At 43.4% G+C, this 22801-nt stretch overlaps 1 protein-coding gene and 1 long non-coding RNA gene across 2 annotated transcripts in view; one reads left to right on the top strand and one right to left on the bottom strand.

The window, feature by feature from the left end:
- The window catches only part of LOC106588976 (alpha-catulin), a 105005-nt gene extending 86959 nt beyond the window's left edge, over nt 1-18046 (bottom strand). The window contains exon 1 of the mRNA XM_014178571.3: nt 17670-18046. Within this exon, the coding sequence (XP_014034046.3) occupies nt 17670-17765 (96 nt within the window). The 5' untranslated portion in view covers nt 17766-18046. The remainder of the gene's footprint in view (nt 1-17669) is intronic.
- A 1162-nt stretch (nt 18047-19208) lies between these two features.
- Nucleotides 19209-22443, top strand: LOC145864387 (uncharacterized). The gene is made up of 4 exons (XR_014382953.1): nt 19209-19257; nt 19572-19652; nt 21264-21893; nt 22107-22443. It is a non-coding gene; the product is annotated as an uncharacterized LOC145864387 (long non-coding RNA).
- Nucleotides 22444-22801: the final 358 nt, after the last annotated feature.

Here is a 22801-nt window from a genome sequence, read left to right as displayed (position 1 = left end):
CACTTAATAGGGAATCGGGTGCCATTTGGAACGCGGACACCAGCATTTCCTCTCCCAATATTAAAGCTTTGGAGTATGCGAGCAGAAGAAAACCTAGTTGTCTGACAGTTAGACAACCAGTCCGTCACCAACACCCTAGTGGTCTGACAGTTAGACAACCAGTCCGTCACCAACACCCTAGTGGTCTGACAGTTAGACAACCAGTCCGTCACCAACACCCTAGTGGTCTGACAGTTAGACAACCAGTCCGTCACCAACACCCTAGTGGTCTGACAGTTAGACAACCAGTCCGTCACCAACACCCTAGTGGTCTGACAGTTAGACAACCAGTCCGTCACCAACACCCTAGTGGTCTGACAGTTAGACAACCAGTCCGTCACCAACACCCTAGTGGTCTGACAGTTAGACAACCAGTCCGTCACCAACACCCTAGTGGTCTGACAGTTAGACAACCAGTCCGTCACCAACACCCTAGTGGTCTGACAGTTAGACAACCAGTCCGTCACCAACACCCTAATGGTCTGACAGTTAGACAACCAGTCCGTCACCAACACCCTAGTGGTCTGACAGTTAGACAACCAGTCCGTCACCAACACCCTAGTGGTCTGACAGTTAGACAACCAGTCCATCACCAACACCCTAGTGGTCTGACAGTTAGACAACCAGTCCGTCACCAACACCCTAGTGGTCTAGAGCCTTGAAGTCACAATCACACTTGTCTTTTAATTACTAGCTCTGACTTTACTGATAGCTGCTTTATTGATGAAAAATGTACTTACTATGACATGTGGTTGTTCCACATAGCTATCTTAAGATGAATGCAATAACTAAGTAACTCTCAGTAGGAGTGTCTGCTAAATGACAAAAATTTAAAAAATGTCCTAAGTTAGTTGAACACAATAGAACACAGATGTTGACAGAGAATACATTATATCAAAGAGACAAGAAGAGCTCCATCCCACACACTTCTACACCGTATGTATATACTGTAACACACTGCCTCTGTCTTTTACTTCAGACAGGGCCAGTACTTCATAAGACCAGGGCTCTCCCAAACCCTGTTCCTGGAGAGCTACCGTCCTATAGGTCGTCACACCAACCTTGTTCCTGGAGAGCTACCGTCCTGTAGGTCTTCGCTCAAACCCTGTTCCTGGAGAGCTACCGTCCTGTAGGTCGTCACTCCAACCCTGTTCCTGGAGAGCTACTGTCCTGTAGGTCATCACTCCAACCCTGTTCCTGGAAAGCTACCGTCCTGTAGGTCTTCGCTCCAACCCTGTTCCTGGAGAGCTACAGTCCTGTAGGTCGTCACTCCAACCCTGTTCCTGGAGAGCTACCGTCCTCTAGGTCTTCACTCTCGCTCGTTCTTTCCCGCCCAGATGAGCTATTATTTTAGAGGGAGATGGCAGTTGTTTAATCTGGCTAGGAAACCCAACCTGGAGAGCCAAACAGTGCAGCCAAACAGCAGGACACATAACATCTAGGTGTAAGGTCTCAATATAGCCTCTGTTAGCATTATGGAGAGGAGGAATTCATCAGTTTGGGGCAGTCCAAGTGTGTCAAATGACTGCAACAGTTTGCTGAAATATGTCTAAAATGAATGCAGCGTTCATTTCAGATACACTTTCAGATATTTCACAGAGAAATGGATTTTCAAGGTTCCTGGGGCACATGTTCAAGCCAAGGCCTACCTCTGAATAACTACATTATTCAAAAGGACATGGTCTCCTGTTGGAGATGAGGGGAAATAAGATAATTCTTGGCAAAATATTTTCCCTCAGAGTTGAAAAATGTAAATCTGCCTAAATCGGTTCTATGCAGCTGGTGAGATCATGCATCCCAGAAAACTGTCCTGAATTTACATAGGGTGAAACAAGAGGCCCAGGCTAACTCTTTATTGACTAGCCTGAGCCCAAACTCTGATTATTCCCTTCCTTGATTACCTTTTGAAGAGAAAACAAGATATGAAAGACTCCCTCCCTTGCCTGATGAGGCTTTACTGTACCTCTCCATTTATCCCAGAGAGAAGCATCCTTTGGTGGCGAACGAGCGGAGCAGACAATTGATGGAAACCAACCTGCCCTCCCTCTCGGCCGAGATCACGCATACACACACACACACTAGGCCCATCGCTGAGTGTAAATCAATCCAGATGAGGTAAATCTACCTAGGAACCATTATCACACAGGGTTTTGTTGGGACCCTAATGTAAGAGGAGAGGAAAGCAATCACTGTAATTAGCAGCTCTGCGTCTTGTCATCATCATTATCTTAGAGTCATCTATCTGACTGCTGCCTCACAACAATGGCTCGGATAAGAAACTGCCTGTTTAAACTCCTGCTGTGTTTTGGCCCCTGAAATGTTCCTCTAGGAATATTGCTCGAGCTGTTACTGAGGCTGACTGTAACGGCTGACAGAATTGAACCAGGGGCCATATGTACCAAGGGTTTCAAAGTAGGAGTGCTGATGTAGGATCAGTTTTGTCTTTTAGATCACAATGAGATTACATGGACAGGGGAACCTGATCCTAGATCAGCACTCTGAGACGCTTGATACATTAGGCCCCAGAAGAAGAGCTAGGTCACAGTGACCAGATGTAGTGGATGTGAGTTAGCCAACTTTGCCTGGGACCAATACACGTCTTTGTTTTACATCACCACACTGGAGCATTAGCAAGACAGGAACACAGCCCTGGTATGAGGAACCATCCTGTTCAGGAGAATAACTTCCATAAAAGGATTTACTAGCCTAGATATTCTGCATCCAAAAAAGACAGTGCCCAGATGAGTTGGTTACTAATGCTAAACCACACTGGGATCCTAAAGGGGTCTTATCCTCTGGTGAGATCACCCCTTCCCCTAATGTTGTTTTCACCCATAGCTATGTCTAATGCCTTGGTAATTACAACCCTTACAGGAGGATCATCCCAAATCAGGCACAGAAATTCCTTCAGTCTTCATTACCAGTAATTACAAATAATGAACAAATAATACAGAGCTGTGGAACAGTGTGTGAAAGTGGCTTAACTCGCTGTGTGACAGCTTCCCACAGTGCTAACAGGGGCTAATGACCACGGCCCTCAGTCGAGGTATTCGACCTAACGCTGCACGGCTACAGTCAAAACCTACATTCATTCAGATAGTAATCTAATAAAAACGGTCTGTGTGACTGCTGAATGGAAGGCAAAGTAAAGGGGAAAACATTGTTTTCGGTCAGAGAGAGAGACACCATTGAGGTGAAATCAAATAAAAGCTCAAGTGTCACATGAGAGAGTCTTGACTATCACCAGGGGGTAGGCATGACAGCCAACTGATTTACGCTCGTGAGGGAGTGAGCTGTGGCAGGGCTTTCGCCTGAGTCACAATCACTCAAATTCAAACTAATAGATGGAAGATAATGTCAGGTGTGATAAAAAGTCAACACGACTACATGTTCTATCGTGAGGGCAAGAAAAAGCCCTCGCGTTTTTCCCCCCGAGACTGCGGTGTGGTCAGTGACACATATACACACACACACACACACACACACACATATATATATATGTCACTGACCACACCGCATTCTCGGGGGAAAAAACGCGAGGGCTTTTTCTTGCCCTCACGATCGATCGATTGATCGATAGATCGATAGGATAGAATAGATAGGATAGAATAGATAGATACACATATACACACACACACTTTTTTTTATTTTTTTAAATACAAAGTAAATGATTGCCTCAATAAATCACTTTAAAAAGGGATATGCCAAACATAAAAAAGCTGAAGCTTGGGGCTAGTTGAATGATAGATTGATAAAGTTGAAGCCCATGGGGGTATATTTACATTTGACATTTCAGGTATAAGAGTGAATCTGCAGGACAGAGTTGAGCTGGACGGCTGACCGGGACGGCTGAGCGGGACGGCTGAGCGGGATCTGCCTTCCCATAGGATCTCTAAGAGATCAGAGGCGGCAGAACAGATTGCTCGGGTTGGGGTGTAGGGTTTGCAGTATCTCATGCAGACTGGAGAGGCCTGTGTGTATCCAGGTCTCGCACTATGAGACTCTGCTCTGATCCTACTCTGCCCTTCAAGCCACAGTTATCAGAAGTCAATCTGTAACCCAAGCCTGTCACTAAATCCACTATATGTACAGAAACCAAACCAACCACATATTTCTGAAGTCGGGATGCAGTCCCATATCCTGTGTATATTATTCAAACCAGTCTACACTCCAAGACATTGTTACAGTTAAACCTCTCTATCTACCACAGTGATCTTTCCTCTTGGAACCAGACCGTTTACATATAGTGAGTGGCCAGTGGTAGGGCTAACGGTAACTTATTAAAAGGAGACTTCACTTCAACTTCCTTATTGTCACTCACTGATCACGCCCTGTCCCCCCACCCAGAAGCACACACAGTCTATCTCCCTGTCTGTCCCCTCCCCCAAGACGCTGATGCCCTGCTGAGATTGTTGTGTTTCTTCCTTGCTTTTTCCCCCCTATTTTGCTATAAAAAAATTTAAAAGTGAGTCGAAGAAGGTTGAGAATGCTATCTTGTCATACCCTCCAACCAACCTGGATACGCTATCGATTTTGATGGAATAGCGCCCTTAAAAACATTCTAGAGCAAGAGAGACTTGGATTCCCTATAACGCACAGTCCATTACCAAGGCTAATGTTTTAGCGGCTAGCCTCATCTCTGCTTATCTGGCTGACGGATAGGCACTGAGGGCTAGGCTAATCCATGGGGTCCAGACCAGAGACATGATTGATGGAACTAATTACCCTGAGAAGCTGCTCTTTGAACCCAATTCTGCAGGAAGGAAGCATTGACGCCAGGTTCTAGAATCTACACACGGGGACAATCAAAGGAGAATTCACATTGGTGTCTTCTCTTCTTTGGACTGCTGGCTTTAACGTGAGCTCTGTTCGCACTGTTTTTTACCTTTGAGGTCGGACGCTTTTTGTGTTAGCTAAAATTAAAGTGAGAAAAGTTACTTTAAAAGCGACAGTGTAGCCAAAACTCAAACAAATATGCCCGGCTCATCAATCTCATTACTGTCATACGACAATCATTTCCAATGAAAACTCATTAGCATTGAACGTTGATCTTTTGTTTGGCGAGGACCTTCTCATCTATCAAAATGACAGATCTGTCCCTTTCCTATTAAAATGAGGTATGTGTAAAGTAAACCCTTTTCTGACTGGCCACATGACAACCACATTGCACAAAGTTTGACGTTTATTGGGGTAAGTCTTGTCCTTGAGGCAGAACAAAGCGATTTCCGCTAGATGACAATTGACCTGCAAAGTCAATTGTCCATATTGTAAAAATGAATTTATGGTTAGGCATTAGGGTTAGCAGTGTAGTTAGGGTTAAGGTTTGGTTTAAAATCTGATATATTGACTTTCTGGCTGTGCCAGCTAGCTGCCTCCAGAACAAGATTCATGACGAGTGGCGCAGTGGTCTAAGGCACGGCATCTCAATGCTAGAGGCATCACTACAGACCCTGGTTCGATTCCAAGCTGTATCACAACCGGACATGGTGATTGGGAGTCTCATAGGGTGGCGCACAATATTGGCCCAGCTTCGTCCGGGTTAGGGGACGGTTTGGCCGGGGTAGCTCGTCATTGTAAATAACAATTTGTTCTTAACGGACTTGCCTAGTTAAATAAAAAATAAATAAAACCTGCATATTACACACACACACACGCACACACAGAATACCCCCAGCTCCCCATTGGTTCAATGTAGACTACTCAATCCCAGTGAGAGGGATGTTGAATGTGGCCAGGTGCATCCCAAATGGCACCCTATTCCCTATATAGTGTACTACTTTGGACCAGGGCCCATGTCTCTGGGGAAAAAAATAGTGCACTATATAGGGAATAGGGTGCCAATTGGGACTTCTTTACAAACTGTTCCAGGCCAGCTCTGTTCTTGAAAGTGCAGAGATGGGTGGGTATTATCACGTCTCAGTTTATACCTTTGACTCACAGAGAGTAGAAGAAGTAGGAGCTGGGTCATTGTGGAGACGACAGGTTGGTTTTACCTCAGTTACCTGTAGCCTGGGGGCTTTCAATAGCCTGTATAATTAATGAACCTGTGAGTCTGGGACACTGGGTTCTCAGGAGAGAGAGAGATAACTAAAACACCCTAACAAAGAGTTCTGACGTCACACGGGTATCAAGTGACACTCACCATCACCCTGCAAATCACAGGAACAGCTGCCAACTCCACCGGCCTGGATGGAGACGGTCTCTTGACCCATCCATACCTATGGTGCCATTCAGCCTGACAAGCAACCCCCGCAGCAGGTCCCACACCTGGTTCAGCCAGGGGTCATTTCCTACTTTGGGTGGGGTGGCAGAGGGCTGTGAACACCTGCCAGAGGAAATCATATCTCAAAACTTTGGGCCGGAAACTCAACACAGCAAACCTTGAATGTACCTGTAACACACAAGGGGGCATAAAACTTAGGAGGCACCAACTTTCTTTGGCACTTTCGTGGTGGATTTCCAATGTCAGGCATAGCTCCAGTGTTTGGCCAAAATGTTTTGCGTTTAGTGTTTCCACCTATGAGGCCTGGCCCCCAAAAAATCCCAAATGTTCCTGTCCTGGCTGTCCTGCTTCTTAAAGGTCATGACTATCCTGCTTCTTAAAGGTCATGATTGTCTTGCTTCTTAAAGGTCCTGGCTTTGTTCTGTTATGACAACTTTCAGGTCTTTAAAGAACTCATTATCGAAGGGGGGGGGGGGGGGGGTGCTTTCAAAGCTGCTCACATGGAGGCAATTAACACAGAACTAATAGTTTGATGTGATTCTCCCTCTGTGGTCCAGTCAGCTATGACGGAGATGAATGGGCCCATTATAGAAGAGTAATATGAGACTGATACATGCCGTCCATCGCTGGCTGTTTGTTTGCTGTTGTCCAGGCAGCAGAACTGATAGTTTATTCCTCTCTACACTTCACAGGCTGGCAAAGTGTGTGTGTTTGTGTAATTACTGTAAGCGGTGTGTATTTGTCACAAGCCCTTTACATTCCATACTGGGAGCAACTGCTGCATAGCACTGACTATCTGCATGTCTGACTCCAACCCAACCACCAAACAACAGTGTGGTAGGCCAACACAAATGAAGAATCTGCTTGCATGGAGTGAACTGTCTTATCATGAGAGACAGAGAGAGAGAGACAGAGAGAGAACTGCAACACACTGCTACTCAATACTGTAGTTAACTAAAGCCCAGAGAGCAGAAGCAACACCAGTGACAGACAGTGGATGTTTTGTATTCTCTTTCCAAATAAAAGGGCTACTCTTTCTTCCCTATGCTGGGTCTAAAGCTGGGGGGTGGTCAGTTAGTGAGATCAACCCAAAACACCACCACCAGTGATAGAGATCACTTCCTGACCCCAGCACGGTGACAGATATCATGTCATGGCATAAACACGGCCTGCTGGAAGCGGGCCAAGACCTGATCCTGGTGAAGGAAGCCAGAGCAGAGCAGCCCTGGGAGGGACAGGGGACCTCCCCTCAAGTCAGACCCCGAAAAGCATCTTAAGAGACTCAAGAGTAGGAGTGCTGATCAGGTTCTCAATGTCCATATGATTGGGTACCAGATCTAAAAAGGGAAAACTGATCCTAGGTCAGTACTCCTACCCAGGCCCCCAGGCTGGGGTCTCCTCTCCCAGGCTGGGGTCTCCTCTCCCAGGCTGTTCTGAGGCAGCAGGCAGGCAGTTGGCTCCACTACAGATAATGAGTCTGGCTATCAGCCACCAGTCACTGGCCGACAGATAACCACCAGTGAGGGTGAGAGACACTCCACTTACCTCCCCATTATCTCAGGTGAGAGATCCCTTCTGGCTAATGACTAAAACCAATGAGGAGGAGAAGGAGGGTAAAATGGCACCCCACACACAGCATGGATGGGCTGCCCTCCACAACACCATTCCTGGGGAGGCACTGGACTCTCATCATGCAGTATATTATTACATCTTATTACGCCTTTATTTAACAAGGCAAGTCAGTTAAGAACAATACTTATTTACAATGACGGCCTACCCGGCCAAACCCGAACGACGCTGGGCCAATTGTGCGCCGCTCTACGGGATTCCCAATCACGGCCAGATGTGATACAGCCTGGAATCGAACCAGTGACGCATCTTGCACACAGATGCAGTGCCCACTCGGGAGCCCAAGAAATCAACTGATGAATATCTGGGAGTGGTAATGACTCCCTTAATAGCCGGAGTGGGAAGAGAGGGAAGAGTGATAGAGGGAGGAGAGAGGGAAGAGTGATAGAGGGAAGAGAGAGGGAAGAGTGATAGAGGGAGGAGAGAGGGAAGAGTGATAGAGGGAGGAGAGAGGGAAGAGTGATAGAGGGAGGAGAGAGGGAAGAGTGATAGAGGGAAGAGAGAGGGAAGAGTGATAGAGGGAAGAGAGAGGGAAGAGTGATAGAGGGAGGAGAGAGGGAAGAGTGATAGAGGGAGGAGAGAGGGAAGAGTGATAGAGGGAGGAGAGAGGGAAGAGTGATAGAGGGAAGAGAGAGGGAAGAGTGATAGAGGGAGGAGAGAGGGAAGAGTGATAGAGGGAGGAGAGAGGGAAGAGTGATAGAGGGAGGAGAGAGGGAAGAGTGATAGAGGGAGGAGAGATGGGACTGTGGTTATAGCAACTGGGGGGGAGGGGAGGAAATTGCAGAGAAAAGCTTTCTCTGGCATTGGTTCTCTCATACTAGGCTTGTGTGTGAGGCCAACCAACAGACGAAGGCCTGAACTCACATAGCCAGCCTGAAGTCAACTGTGAAATAATTAATCAGATATTGTATTAGCCACCCTTGTTTCACTAAAGCTAAACAAACGTCATGCTGAGGGAATGCAACCGCTTACCATACACAAGCGCGCACGACCACACAAACACACTCCACACAAACACACCTTTGTCTCTGAGGAGGTGTATTGTATGGTAATCCTTTGTGGTTTGCCTTAAAGAATTTTTCCAAAAACACGTTTTTCGTGACAATGCAGCTCTGTAGCATTTGAGCTCTTTATTCTGAGATGTTAGGTGAGTTATTTGACAAAGTAGATAAAAAAAGTGGCAAGTAGCCTAGTGGTTAAAGTGTTGAGCTAGTCACCGAAAGGTCGCTGGTTCAAATACCCAATACTGCAAAGTGAAAAATCTGTCGATGAGCACACATTTCACTGCACCTATCCGGTGTATGTGATAATAAAACATTTTAAATCTATCATTTTTTAAAACTGAAATCACTGAAGCCTGCCACTGAGGTTTTGTTTAGGTAATACATCTTAAATATTATTCCAGATCGTAAATAAACAAAAGAAAAGCTACATTTCTTCTCAAACCTTTTGAACCCATTTTGTATTTATTATGGATCTCCATTAGTTCCTGACAAGGCAGCAGCTACTCTTCCTGGAGTCCAGCAACATTAAGGCAGATATATACAATAAAGAAATATTACATGACATTACATTTCATTGTAAATAAGTATTTGCTATTATCTGACTTGCCTAGTTAAATAAAAAAAAGATTTAAAAAAGAACACTTTTCACAACACATTAAGTGTGTGCCCTCAGGCCACTAATCTACTATCACATATCTACAGTACAAAATCCATATGTACGTGCGTGTGTTAGTGATGCACGGGTTGACGCAAGGAGGACAGGTTTAGGGTCATTAAATATTGCGTGGCTGAAGGGCGGGTGGGTTGCAGGCGGGTGGAATAAAGAGAAACAACACCTCAAAAAAAAAGTATAATTATTGTGCAATTTACATAGGCTACAATGAGGTTTTTCTTCTGCTATTACTGCATAAACTTGAACTTTAGGACTTAACTGCATGCACCAAATAGCCAACATTGTCCTCATCAGGGAGGGTAATTAGAAAATGTGGGGTTTTGCTAATGGAATTACAAAGCACAAAGCAATATTTCTTCAACTTATAGAACTTATTGAACTCCAAAATGAAATATAAGTATTGATATTAGTTGGCAGGGGTCATTACATCAACATTAGTGTTTGATGTATTTCTGATACCTTTTAAGACTTTCTGGGTAGATGTTTTCTAAAGACCCCTTTTCCATCTGTTTATCCAGAAATCACAAAGCCTTTACTTATGCCTAATTTTTAAGATGGAAAATGGTTGAAAAATATATCTATGCCTTCATTTCCCACAAATATAGACTCTTAGCTTTCATCTGACACCCAATTTGATATGCTCCCATGAACTTCTCATGGCAGTGCTAATGGGTCCTTTTCCATGGAAATGCCCCAAGGCTTTGGGTATCACAGGCATTTAAAAATGTTCCCAGATGAGATCAAAGACTCAGGTGTCATTTTTTCCCTTTCTTCCCACAAGACCCATACCACCACCACCACCCATATATACAGTTAACACAAAGACCACCATGTTGTCTATACTGTATCACAGAAACTTTTGTTAAACCAAACGCACACCTCAATTATATAGCCAAAGACCAGAACTATTATTTGACAAATCATGGCTTCAAAACAGTAATCGGATGTGAAAAGGAAGCAGAAAAGCTAGATTTAAAAAATCCCTAATTACCCACCAGCCTACAGTGTGGAGCACATCACAGGTAAGGCTCTACAAAGGGCTGGTTGAGACTCATTCACTTTGCATTCCCTGTGCCGTGTGTATGATGACGGGTGAATTCTGCCCCACTATCAGAGATGGGCTATTCATCACCGTGCATTCAATATGCCATTGGAATTTTTTTTTAAAAGGGGTCGCCTTCAAAACAAAGACAAAATGCACCATTGCATAGATATGAGAGAGAACTGTTGAAAGACAAATAAAAGGTTTTCTTAGTGTTGACCAGGTCCCGAGAGGGTGTTCTATTTCATTCTGTGGTTATAGTCGTGTGCGGTCGTGAGTAGGTCCATGAGTACGTCTCCCTCCCAGCTACTAACAAGCCCTCTGATGACATGCTGGTGGGAGTGGAGCTGATAACAGAACAGAGGCAGTGAGAAGTTCAGCGTCACAACCTACAGACAGGGTGGAACAATAACCTTCCCAGGACATTTCTCAGTGATACTGGCCTTTCATTTCCTCACAGATAATCATCCTCCCTCCTCCCTCCTCACAAAGGAGAGACAATGCAACGTAGCTGGACCTCCCCATCTACTTCTGGCCTCCACACAACACAAGCCTCTCACTGCAGGGAAACAAGTGTATCAACTATACTCACTGGCAGCCTAGAGACATGATTATCCCCGATGGCATCATCATCATCATCATCATCAACAACCGCAACAAGCAAACATTGATCTATATGGAAAAAACATTTAACAGAGAATTTCTGTGTTGCAAATGGTTGCTATGGGGATTCGTACACAGGATTTAAAAAAAAAAGAGATTATTGTGCAAACCTTTTCTCCTTGACGCTTTGTTACATCTAAAAACAGCAAGATTGTGAATGTCATTATAGCGCGCTCACACACATTCATCCATCCTCACAACCGGAGAGAACTTGAAACAGACATGATTACGTTCAGTGGCTGTGCAATGTGCATTAACAACAATAACTCTGCTCGTTTTTGAAATGAGTTATGAAAAAGTTAAGCTAGAGAAGTCCTTGAATCTTATAGCATTCCTTGAGAAAGGCAGAACCATTGATTGACTGGTCATTTTATCAATAAACTACGAGGTCCGGAGCCTGCTGGTTCTGTTATACCTGACAATTAATTACACACACACCTGGTGTCCCAGGTCTAAATCAGTCCCTGATTAGAAGGGAACAACGAAAAAAATGCAGTAGAACTGGCTTCGAGGTCCAGAGTTGAATTTGAGGAAACTAAAGCATGTACATTGCGATTTCTTAGGCATGCAAAACCTGCTTCTTCACTTCAGGTACATGAAATCAACCAGTGCTAAATTAATACATTGGAATGACGGACTGGTCCAATATCATGCCGCTCTCCTCTTAAGACAAGGAGTATCCACAGGGACAACTCTCGTAGCCTTATCTTTCAGAAAGAGCCAGTGCGAATGGATGGAGGACCCAGGCTTTGACACCCCTTTCAGTGGGAAGGGCCCTGGCCAGAGACCCTTCACCACTGTAATGTCTGGGGCTCTGTAAAAGTGTCCACATGCCTCCCAGCCAAAACAATTAATTCATATATTATGACAACATTTTGTGACGTTTTTGTTCATTTTGGTCATAGGGTTTCTTTTTAGTTGTTCATGAACACTACATTTTTTAGAGGCAAGTCGAGTCTACGCCCCTTCGTCAGTGATTGCTCAACAAAAGGGATTATTCAATGAAGTGTTTGTTTTCATTCAACAAGAGATTTCATGCTAATTTTTCACTTGAGAAATATTGCACCAAACATCTTAGATGTAAAATTGCATGACCAAGACCTCCTCTGCAAAAACATCCAAATGAATTTCAGATTTCTTGAGTTAGATTAATTCTGACTTTGAGGAAGTGTATACTCATACCATATTTACAATGTGCAGTGATACTAGAGTGATAGAGGTAGATATGTATAGGGGTAACGTGACTAGGCATCAGGATATGATAAACAGAGTAGCAGCAGCGTATGTGATGATTGTATGTGAATGTGTGTAGAGTCAGTATAAATGTGTGTGCATGTTGTGTGTGTGTTGGAGTGTGAGTGGGCGTGAGTGAGTACCAGTGCCCCCTGTATATAGCCTCATTATTGTTATTTTTATTGTCTAACTTTTCTTTATTTTTTTTACTTTATTTAGTAAATCTTTTCTTATCTGCATTTTTGGTAAAGGGGTTGTAAATAAGCACTTCACGGTAAGATATACCTGTTGTATTTGGCACGTGACAAATAAAACTTGATTTGAGTCTTGAGTGTGCATAGAGAGTACAAAAATAAAACAAGGGTCAACTCAGATAACCATTCTGTTGGCTATTCAGCAGTCTAATGGCTTGGGGATAGAAGCTGTTTAGGAGCCTGTTGGCTATTCAGCAGTCTAATGGCTTGGGGATAGAAGCTGTTTAGGAGCCTGTTGGCTATTCAGCAGTCTAATGGCTTGGGGATAGAAGCTGTTTAGGAGCCTGTTGGCTATTCAGCAGTCTAATGGCTTGGGGATAGAAGCTGTTTAGGAGCCTGTTGGCTATTCAGCAGTCTAACGGCTTGGGGATAGAAGCTGTTTAGGAGCCTGTTGGCTATTCAGCAGTCTAACGGCTTGGGGATAGAAGCTGTTTAGGAGCCTGTTGGCTATTCAGCAGTCTAACGGCTTGGGGATAGAAGCTGTTTAGGAGCCTGTTGGCTATTCAGCAGTCTAACGGCTTGGGGATAGAAGCTGTTTAGGAGCCTGTTGGCTATTCAGCAGTCTAACGGCTTGGGGATAGAAGCTGTTTAGGAGCCTGTTGGCTATTCAGCAGTCTAATGGCTTGGGGATAGAAGCTGTTTAGGAGCCTGTTGGCTATTCAGCAGTCTAATGGCTTGGGGATAGAAGCTGTTTAGGAGCCTGTTGGCTATTCAGCAGTCTAACGGCTTGGGGATAGAAGCTGTTTAGGAGCCTGTTGGCTATTCAGCAGTCTAACGGCTTGGGGATAGAAGCTGTTTAGGAGCCTGTTGGCTATTCAGCAGTCTAACGGCTTGGGGATAGAAGCTGTTTAGGAGCCTGTTGGCTATTCAGCAGTCTAACGGCTTGGGGATAGAAGCTGTTTAGGAGCCTGTTGGCTATTCAGCAGTCTAACGGCTTGGGGATAGAAGCTGTTTAGGAGCCTGTTGGCTATTCAGCAGTCTAACGGCTTGGGGATAGAAGCTGTTTAGGAGCCTGTTGGCTATTCAGCAGTCTAATGGCTTGGGGATAGAAGCTGTTTAGGAGCCTGTTGGCTCCGGTACTGCTTGCCATGCGGAAGCAGAGAGAAATGTCTATGGCTTGAGTGGCTGGAGTCTAACGATTTTCCAGGCCTTCCCTGCCATCCAGAGGTCCTGGATGGCAGGGACTTCGGCCCCAGCGATGGCCTGGGCTGTCCGCACTGCCCTTTGTACCCTCGCCATACGATCGCGGGTGTTTCTGTTGCCATACCAAGCAGCGATGAAGCCAGTCAAGATGCTCTCAATGGTGTGGCTGTACAACGTTGAGGATTTGAGGGCCCATGCCAAACTTTTTAAACTTCCTGAGGGGGAAGATCCGCCTTCTTCACGACTGTGCACATGTGTACTATTTTAATTCCTTAGTGATTTGGACTCCGAGGAACTTGAAGCTCTCAACCTGCTCCACTGCAACTCCGTTGATGTGGATGGGAGTGCGCATGCCCCTCGTTTCCTGTTGTCCACGATCAGATCCTTGGTCTTACTGACGTTGAGGGAGAGGTTGTTGTCCCAGCACCACACTGCCAGGTCACTGACCTCCTCCGTCAGCTGTCTCATTGCCAGTGATCAGGCCTACCACCATCATGTCGTTAGCAAACTTCATGGTGTTGGAGACGTGCGTGGCCACGCAGTTGTGGGTAAACAAGGAGCACAGGAGGGAACTAAGCACACACCCCTGTGGTGTCCTCATGGTGAGGGTCAGTGTGGTGGAGGTGGTGTTACCTACCCACTACCTAGGGTTGGCCCATCAGGAAGTCCAGGATCCAGTTTCAGAGGGAGATGTTCCGTCCCAGTGTCCTAAACTTGGTGAAGAGCTTGGACAGGACATTGGTGTTGAACACTGAGCTGTAGTCAATGAACAGCATTCTTACATAGGTATTCCTCTTATCTAGGTGGGTGAGTATCTACAGTTGAAGTCAGAAGTTTACATACACCTTAGCCAAATACAATTAAACTCAATTTTTCACAATTCCTGACATTTAATCCTAGTAAAAATTCTGTCTTAGGTCAGTTAGGATCACCACTTTATTTTAAGAATGTGAAATGTCAGAAGAAGAGTACAGAGATTTATTTCAGCTTTTATTTCTTTCATCACATTCCCAGTGGGTCAGAAGTTTACATACACTCAATTAGTATTTGCTAGCATTGCCTTTAAATTGTTTAACTTGGGTCGAACATTTTGGGTAGCCTTCCACAAGCTTCCCACAATAAGTTGGGTGAATTTTGGCCCATTCCTCCTGACAGAGCTGGTGTAACTGAGTCAGGTTTGTAGGCCTCCTTGCTAGCACACACTTTTTCAGTTCTGCACACAAATTCTCTATACGATTGAGGTCAGGGCTTTGTGATGGCCACTCCAATACCTTGACTTTGTTGTCCTTAAGCCATTTTGCCACAACTTTGGAAGTATACTTGGGGTTATTGTCCATTTGGAAGACCCATTTGCGACCAAGCTTTAACTTCCTGACTGATGTCTTGAGATGTTGCTTCAATATATCTACATAATTTTCCTTCCTCACCATGCCATCTATTTTGTGAAGTGCACCAGTCGCTCCTGCAGCAAAGCACCCCCACAACATGATGCTGCCACCCCCGTACTTCATGGTTGGGATGGTGTTCTTCGGCTTGCAAGCATCCCCCTTTTTCCTCCAAACATAACGATGGTCATTATGGCCAAACAGTTCTATTTTTGCTTCATCAGACCAGAGGACATTTCTCCAAAAAGTACGATCTTTGTCCCCATGTGCAGTTGCAAACCATAGTCCAGTTTTTTTATGGCGGTTTTGGAGCAGTGGCTTCTTCCTTGATGAGTGGTCTTTCAGGTTATGTCGATATAGGACTCGTTTTACTGTGGATATAGATACTTTTGTACCCATTTCCTCCAGCACCTTTACAAGGTCCTTTGGTGGTGTTCTGGGATTGATTTGCACTTTTCACACCAAAGTACGTTCATCTCTAGGAGACAGAACGCGTCTCCTTCCTGAGTGGTATGACGGCTGCGTGGTCCCATGGTGTTTATACTTGCGTACTATTGTTTGTACAGATGAATGTGGTACTTTCAGGCGTTTGGAATTGCTCCCAAGGATGAACCAGACTTGTGGAGGTCTACAATTTTTTTTCTGAGGTCTTGGCTGATTTCTTTTGATTTTCCCATGTCAAGCAAAGAGGCACTGAGATTGAAGGTAGGACTTCAATACCTCTGAAGCTACACCTCCAATTGACTCAAATTATGTAAATTAGCCTATCAGAAGCTTCTAAAGCCATGACATCATTTTCTGGAATTTTCCAAGCTGTTTAAAGGCACAGTCAACTTAGTGTATCTAAACTTCAGACCCACTGGAATTGTGATACAGTGAATTGTAAGTGAAATAATCTGTCTGTAAACAATTGTTGGAAAAATTACTTGTGTTATGCACAAAGTAGATGTCCTAACCGACTTGCCAAAACTATAGTTTTTTAGCAAGAAATTTGTGGAGTGGTTGAAAAACGAGTTTTAATGACTCCAACCTAAGTGTATGTAAACTTCCCACTTCAACTGTAGGTGGGTGTGGGCAGTGTGGAGTGCAATTGAGATTGTGTCGTCTATGGATCTGTTGAGGCGGTATCTATTATCTCTCTCCCTCTTTGGGGCAGTATCTATTCTCTCCCTCTCTCATTACCCCCCATTGCAAGCTGACCATGTGACTAGCTATTGGAAATCAGCCCAGAGGTCACATCAGGGAATAATAGGCTTGTTTTACATTGAAACAAGCTATTTCAGAGAAAATCTGATTATGTTGTTGATCTGATCTGGACAAATCCTATTCTTCAAATGGGGATAATATTACTCTCTTTGTGCAATCTGAGAAATGTAGACATTATTTGCTTATAGCTTTCTCTAGAGAACTACAATAGCCTAATATAATTGGCTGAGCAGTCCTAGACCATATGCTTTTAACCTGCAGAAGAGCAGGTGCTTTTTGTTTACCTGATGAACACTGAATTATCTGAGACTTCGGAGAATGGTAGGTATGGCAAAAATTAGACATGTTGATTGAAAACCAAAACATGTGTCAAATTAGCCTAAAAGTAATTAGTGGGTGGGGTCAACACTGTTCTGGAAAACAGCTCACTGGGACAAACTGGGTAAAACTATTGCCATGATATTCAGAGAAACTTTCTGTACAGTCCTACATGTTCATAGGCTCTTAGCATTGTTCCAATAGGTGGAGAAAAGTTACATTTTTAGTTCAGAGAATAATTGTAACTTTTTAGGTGTTTGGGCCAGTCCTCCTGTGCACTAAATAGAAAAGTTAGGATATACAGGGAGAAATGTTTACAGAGCATTTGATAAACTACATGTAACGGCAACGAAGGCTAACTACACTAATCAAATGTAGGCCTAACTTACTTAAATGAAACCGTTTCAAAAACACCATTCAGGGCAAATTATACATCGTTTCCTCTTTTTGGTAGGCTACCTTTTGAAACTTCCTTGTGTCCACACATTCTTTCCGTAGTTGGTCCCCGTGCAACGAAATATGTTTTGAAACTTGACAGCTACGGACTGAAATTAGACACATTTGAACTGTTTAACTGCAACACTTTACGGCTTGAGTTTAATATTTTGTTATGATCAGATTTCAAACCATTTCAACAACATGAACGCAGTTGTATCAATGTAGGCTAATTCAACCGGCTCTATCAAACTTCCATGTCTGAATAGGCTGGTTTTAAAACCAACAACTGGAGAGCAATGCGATCTCTCCTTCAATCGACAATTGCGTAGCCTGGTAAATGAAACAAATAACAATTCGTCCTTTTATAGTATTCACAACAAAGTTTGAAGTAGCTCGTTCTCGCGCAAAAAAAAACTCACCTGCGAGACCAATGGGACAAGTGTTTGTTCCACAGACCGAGTTTTGATTTCCAGTCCGGAATCAAAGTTCCCACTGCCGCAAGGAGATGAAGCCATTCCCGCCGACCTCTCTTTATTACACGATTCACTATTGAGTTACCGCTACCTGGCGTAACGTTTCAATAAATTTGGGCAATGTCTAAATCTTTGGGATTTCTTCCTCTAGTTACACGATCGACGGACTGCCCCTCTAAAGAACCATGCCGTTGTAATCCACTCGTGTTCGACTGTGCTGCGTTCCGTGCGTCCGCTAATGTCCTTGTAGTTAGGCTACTCAACTACGGCAGACAGAAAGGAGACTGCAGCAACTAGAGAGAGTGGCTTTGCTATCCAGGACTATAGCCGTATGGATAGGAACTGACTGACACATGAGAGAGCACACTGGGGCGTGGGGCAGTTTTACCCTCTAATTTACATAAATCATTTCAGTTTGTCTTAAACTCGTACAAAAGTGGTATATTTTAGCCTACCCTAACAGTGTTTCGTTATGGCATAGTAATGACCCTTGACTTTTGAAGTTAATGAAATGGATAACAAAAGCCACTATGTGATTATATATTCCATGACTCTTGGACAGCATGGGAAGTATTTCTACACTGAACAAAAATATAAACACAACATGCAAAAATTTCTCAGATTTTACTGAGTTACAGATTATATAGGAAATCAGTCAATTTAAATAAATAAATTAGGCCCTAATCTATGGATTTCACATGACTGGGAATACAGATATGCATCTGTTGGTCACAGGTACCTAAAACAAAAGGTAGAGGCATGGATCAGAAAACCAGTCAGTATCTGGTGTGACCATCATTTGTCTCATGCAGTGCGACACATCTCCTTCACATAGAGTTGATCAGGTTGTTGATTGTGGCCAGTGGAATGTAGTCCCACTCCTCTTCCATGGCTGTGCAAAGTTGCTGGATATTGGCGGGAACTGGAACATTTGGTTGTGCACGTTGATCCAGAGCATCCCAAACATACTGAATGGGTTTACATTTCTGGTGAGTATGCAGGCTATGGGAAAAACGGGGACATTTTCAACTTCCAGGAATTGTGTACAGTTCCTTGCAACATGGGGCAGTGCATTATCATGCTGAAACATCAGGTGATGGCAGCGGATGAATGCCACGACCATGGGCCTCAGGATCTCGTCATGATATCTCTGTGCATTCAAATGCAATTGTGCTTGTTGTCCGAAACGTATGCCTGCCCATACCATAACCCCACCTCCACCAAGGGGCACTCTGTTCACAACATTGACATCAGCGATGGAATCTACCCACCAGTGTCGTCATTAGACCTGAGCTTCCAGGGCTCACTTTAATATGAGTTTCCGTAACCACACATCACTTGTGCTATGCAGTATTACATTTTAATTTTTTTATTTTTTTTGGCTTGCCTCGAGACATTTTTTTGTGCGCACGAACAGCCCATAAAAACTTTGCAGAAGACCAAAACAAACAATGACGTCACAAAATGTCATCATAATATATGCGCAAACTGTTCCAAACCTTTTTGGGAAGCATGCAGACGCTTTAAGCAAGAGGTTTGTGCAGGGTTGTTGGTAGCTAACTAGCTAGTCTCCCTCAGGATAAGGGTTGGTGGTAGCTAACTAGTTACTCTCCCTCAGCATAAGGGTTGGTGGTAGTGAACTAGCTAGTCTCCCTCAGCATAAGGGTTGGCTAATGCTAATAAGCTAGAGTTAGCGCTCAGCACCCTAAAGCTATTGGGGTGTCAATTATTTAATTAACAGTATATTTAGTGAATGGGAAAGCTAAGGATGCTGATATACAGTAAGTCATGATATTAAGAAAAGTGTTTATTTCCAGCGAGTGTATTTTATGGGTTTTGTTTCTTTAGTTGGGGTGGCAAGTAGCCTAGAGGTTAGAGCGTTGGACCAGTAACTGAAAGGTTGCTGGATCGAATCCCCGAGCTGACAAGGTAAAAATCTGTCGTTCTGAGCAAGGCAGTTAACCCACTGTTCCCTGGTAGGCCGTCATTGTAAATAAGAATTTGTTCTTATCTTTCTTGCCTAGTTAAATAAAGGTTCAATTTAGCTTGGCTGGCTAGCCACTTCGGTAGCTACTGGCTGGCTAACATTTTTCTGACTGAAGCACATACTGTATCTTCTGACAGGGACACAGTGCCCACCTGTGGACTGAAGCTGAACCCTGTTTACAATTAGCAATGTTTAGGTGGAACTGACTAAATTAAAGGAATCATAGAAGTCTTATAACCTATTCCATTCCACAAGTTGGTGGTAGCTAACTAGGCTCATGTCTGTTATTTCTATATAGGCTCTTTAAAAAAAAAACGTATTATTAAATTGGTGAAATTATTTAATTGATATTTTATTTGTATTACTCTTTTTATTCACTTAGCTACTTTCTTTTTCTATTGTTGTTGCATTGTTGAGAGGTTAACCTACAAGTAAGTATTTCATTGCACTGAGTACTCCGTGTTTATCAAGTGTATATGACAAATAAACAAACTTGAACTTAGAAGGGAAGGAAAGACAGAAATAGAGGGGAAAAGATGGCCAGCTTTGTGGTTAGGTTGTAGGTGAACACAACATTGAAAATACACAGGCACTTAATTTATGTGTCCTCAAATGTTATTTAATCCAAAAATGTCGCATTAGCTGATAGAACTGATGAAATCAAATGTGTCATAGAGGTCTTATTATTTCATTCTACAGGTCCATTCTTTTGGCTCATGTCTCTTTATAGTCATATAACCAACGAGCTATGCAGCTTTTTATATGTCATGTTTGGAGTTGTGATACGCTGATATTTGGACACTTGACTTTTTATTCACATTTCAGTTGCCCTGGTCGTGTCAGTATATAGTAACTTTAAAAGAGCAACTTCCCCTAAAAAACAACTTCACATTTAGAAAACAGCCTATGTAGCATTGATATGAGGCGGAAACATTTATTCTACTGTCAAAATTGACCACAAAGTGTAAATAGGATAATTTTGGTTGTTAAGTCAGTCTGAGTTTTGTGATACTTATGGTAGTGACTGCATCACACCACCTGATTATAATGCCTGTGGTAAATTTGGGTTGACATTGGATAGCCCTATGGGGTTAATTGGGGACCATCGGTAAATTACACACAATGCACATGAGACAATAAGTTACAATTCCAATAGCTCCAAATTCCAATGACTTTAAAACCTCAAACCTACTATGAATTGTAGAAATTCATATACAAATATGGAAAGCATTTAATGAGAAGACTAAAAGGTGTGCAAAGTGAACATTTTGTCTCATTTACATTGTGTAATTTCTTGACGGTCCCTAACTAGCCCTGGAGAGTCAGGTTGCACACCAGCCAACTAAATCATTTTGGGTTAACTCTTCATACCTGTGAACACACACGAGACACCCACATCAAACCACACCCCAAAACCAACTCACCTTTGAATTCAGTCATGGATGCTAGCATTTCTCAATGAACCAAATTTAACATGAGGCCAAATCAGGAAGTACAGTCGCCTTTTAAAACTAACTAATAACATGTTGCACCTCTACCTTGCTACCTTCCAGATATGCCAAGGAGGAGGACAGATGAGAACAGCAGGCCAGTGGAGCATTTAGAACAGCAGCATGGTAGGGAAGAGGATGATTTAGATGACCCAAATACAGGCCCAAACAAGTTACCCCAGTATCCCCTTGACCGTTCTGGACTGGAAAACTGAAGAAGATGATGAAGAGACACCAGAAGAACAGAACAGGCCATAATAGAAGAGGATAGACAAAGGAGACAGTAACAAACAAGAACCTGAGACAATAATGTTTCATTATATTTGCATGCCGTTTTACCCACTTCATATGTATATACTGTATTCTAGTCAAGGCTCATCCTATATAAATACTGCTTTACACACTTTTCTTATTCATATACTGTCCATAATGTCTATACACACCATTTCAGATATTTATTGATTTCTTTCTTTAAACTTTTGGGGATTTGTGTATATTGTTTTGTTAGGTATACTGCACTGTTGGAGCTAGAAACAAGCATTTCGCTGCACCTGCGATAACATCTGCAAAATATGTGTACCCGACAAATTAAATTAGATTTGTCGGATTTTGACAGCATCAGACAAGACACAGACAGCAACAGACAAGATACAGAGAAAGTGACAGAAGAAGGCAGATGGAGAGAGAACAGAGGTGGGTTGAGCACACAGTAGACCAGCAGTAAACTATCACTTCAAGCTGTTCTATAGATTCAAATAAGTTGTATTTATTTACACAAATGATAACAGGTGAAATACAGACATTGAAAAAGTAAAACATGGTTGACAAAGTATTTTCAGGTGAGGGGAAAACGCCTGTGAAATTACTATTAATACAATTGTTTACTTTTACACTTTTTAAAACCAGGAAAGGACAAGAGAGGAGGGTAGACAAGCGACAGCAACATAGAATACTAAGAGACAGCAACAGAAGAGGGCAGACCACAGAGACAGGAACAGATGAGAAAGAAATGGAGAGAGGCAGAGGAGTGAACACACAGTAGACTATCACTTAAAGCTGCTTTATGCATTCTAATTACTGCACTGTGTGGGCGCGCGCGCGCGGGCGCATGCACCTGTGTTTGCGAGAAAGAGTGTTTAGGTACTGTGGGATTCTTGAATCAGTTTGGCTCATTGGCCAGGTAAGAATCTATGTTTGAAGTTGTTGATTGGTTTTTGGCAATACATTGTAGATGTATGTGTTCCAGAGTAGAGTGTAGTGTTCCAGAGTAGAGAGACCCACAGTAGCTACTGTAATTGAATACTGGCAGTGTCTGCTGTGGCAGGTGGGATGGTGAAAGTTACCAGAAAAATTTCTAATCTCTCAATGTTCATCTCAAAGTGCACCAAATTCATGCATTTAGCTGTTGAAATTCATTTTTTTGGCTGGGGGAGAATGCCCCTGAACCCCCCTACTGATTTTGGGCTAAACCCCAAATATCTTCAAATCCTAGAAACTCCCTACTAACCACAATGTTTATATAGTGGATACAGAACAACCACATCTCGTAGTGCTTTGGTCCTACCCAACATGTTTATATAGAGGATGCAGAACAACCACAG

The sequence above is a fragment of the Salmo salar genome, chromosome 27, assembly GCF_965601325.2.
Source record: "Salmo salar chromosome 27, fSalSal1, whole genome shotgun sequence".
Lineage (NCBI taxonomy): Eukaryota > Metazoa > Chordata > Actinopteri > Salmoniformes > Salmonidae > Salmo > Salmo salar.
Note: the sequence above shows the minus strand (reverse complement) of the source record. Positions and strands in the feature narration are given on the sequence as shown.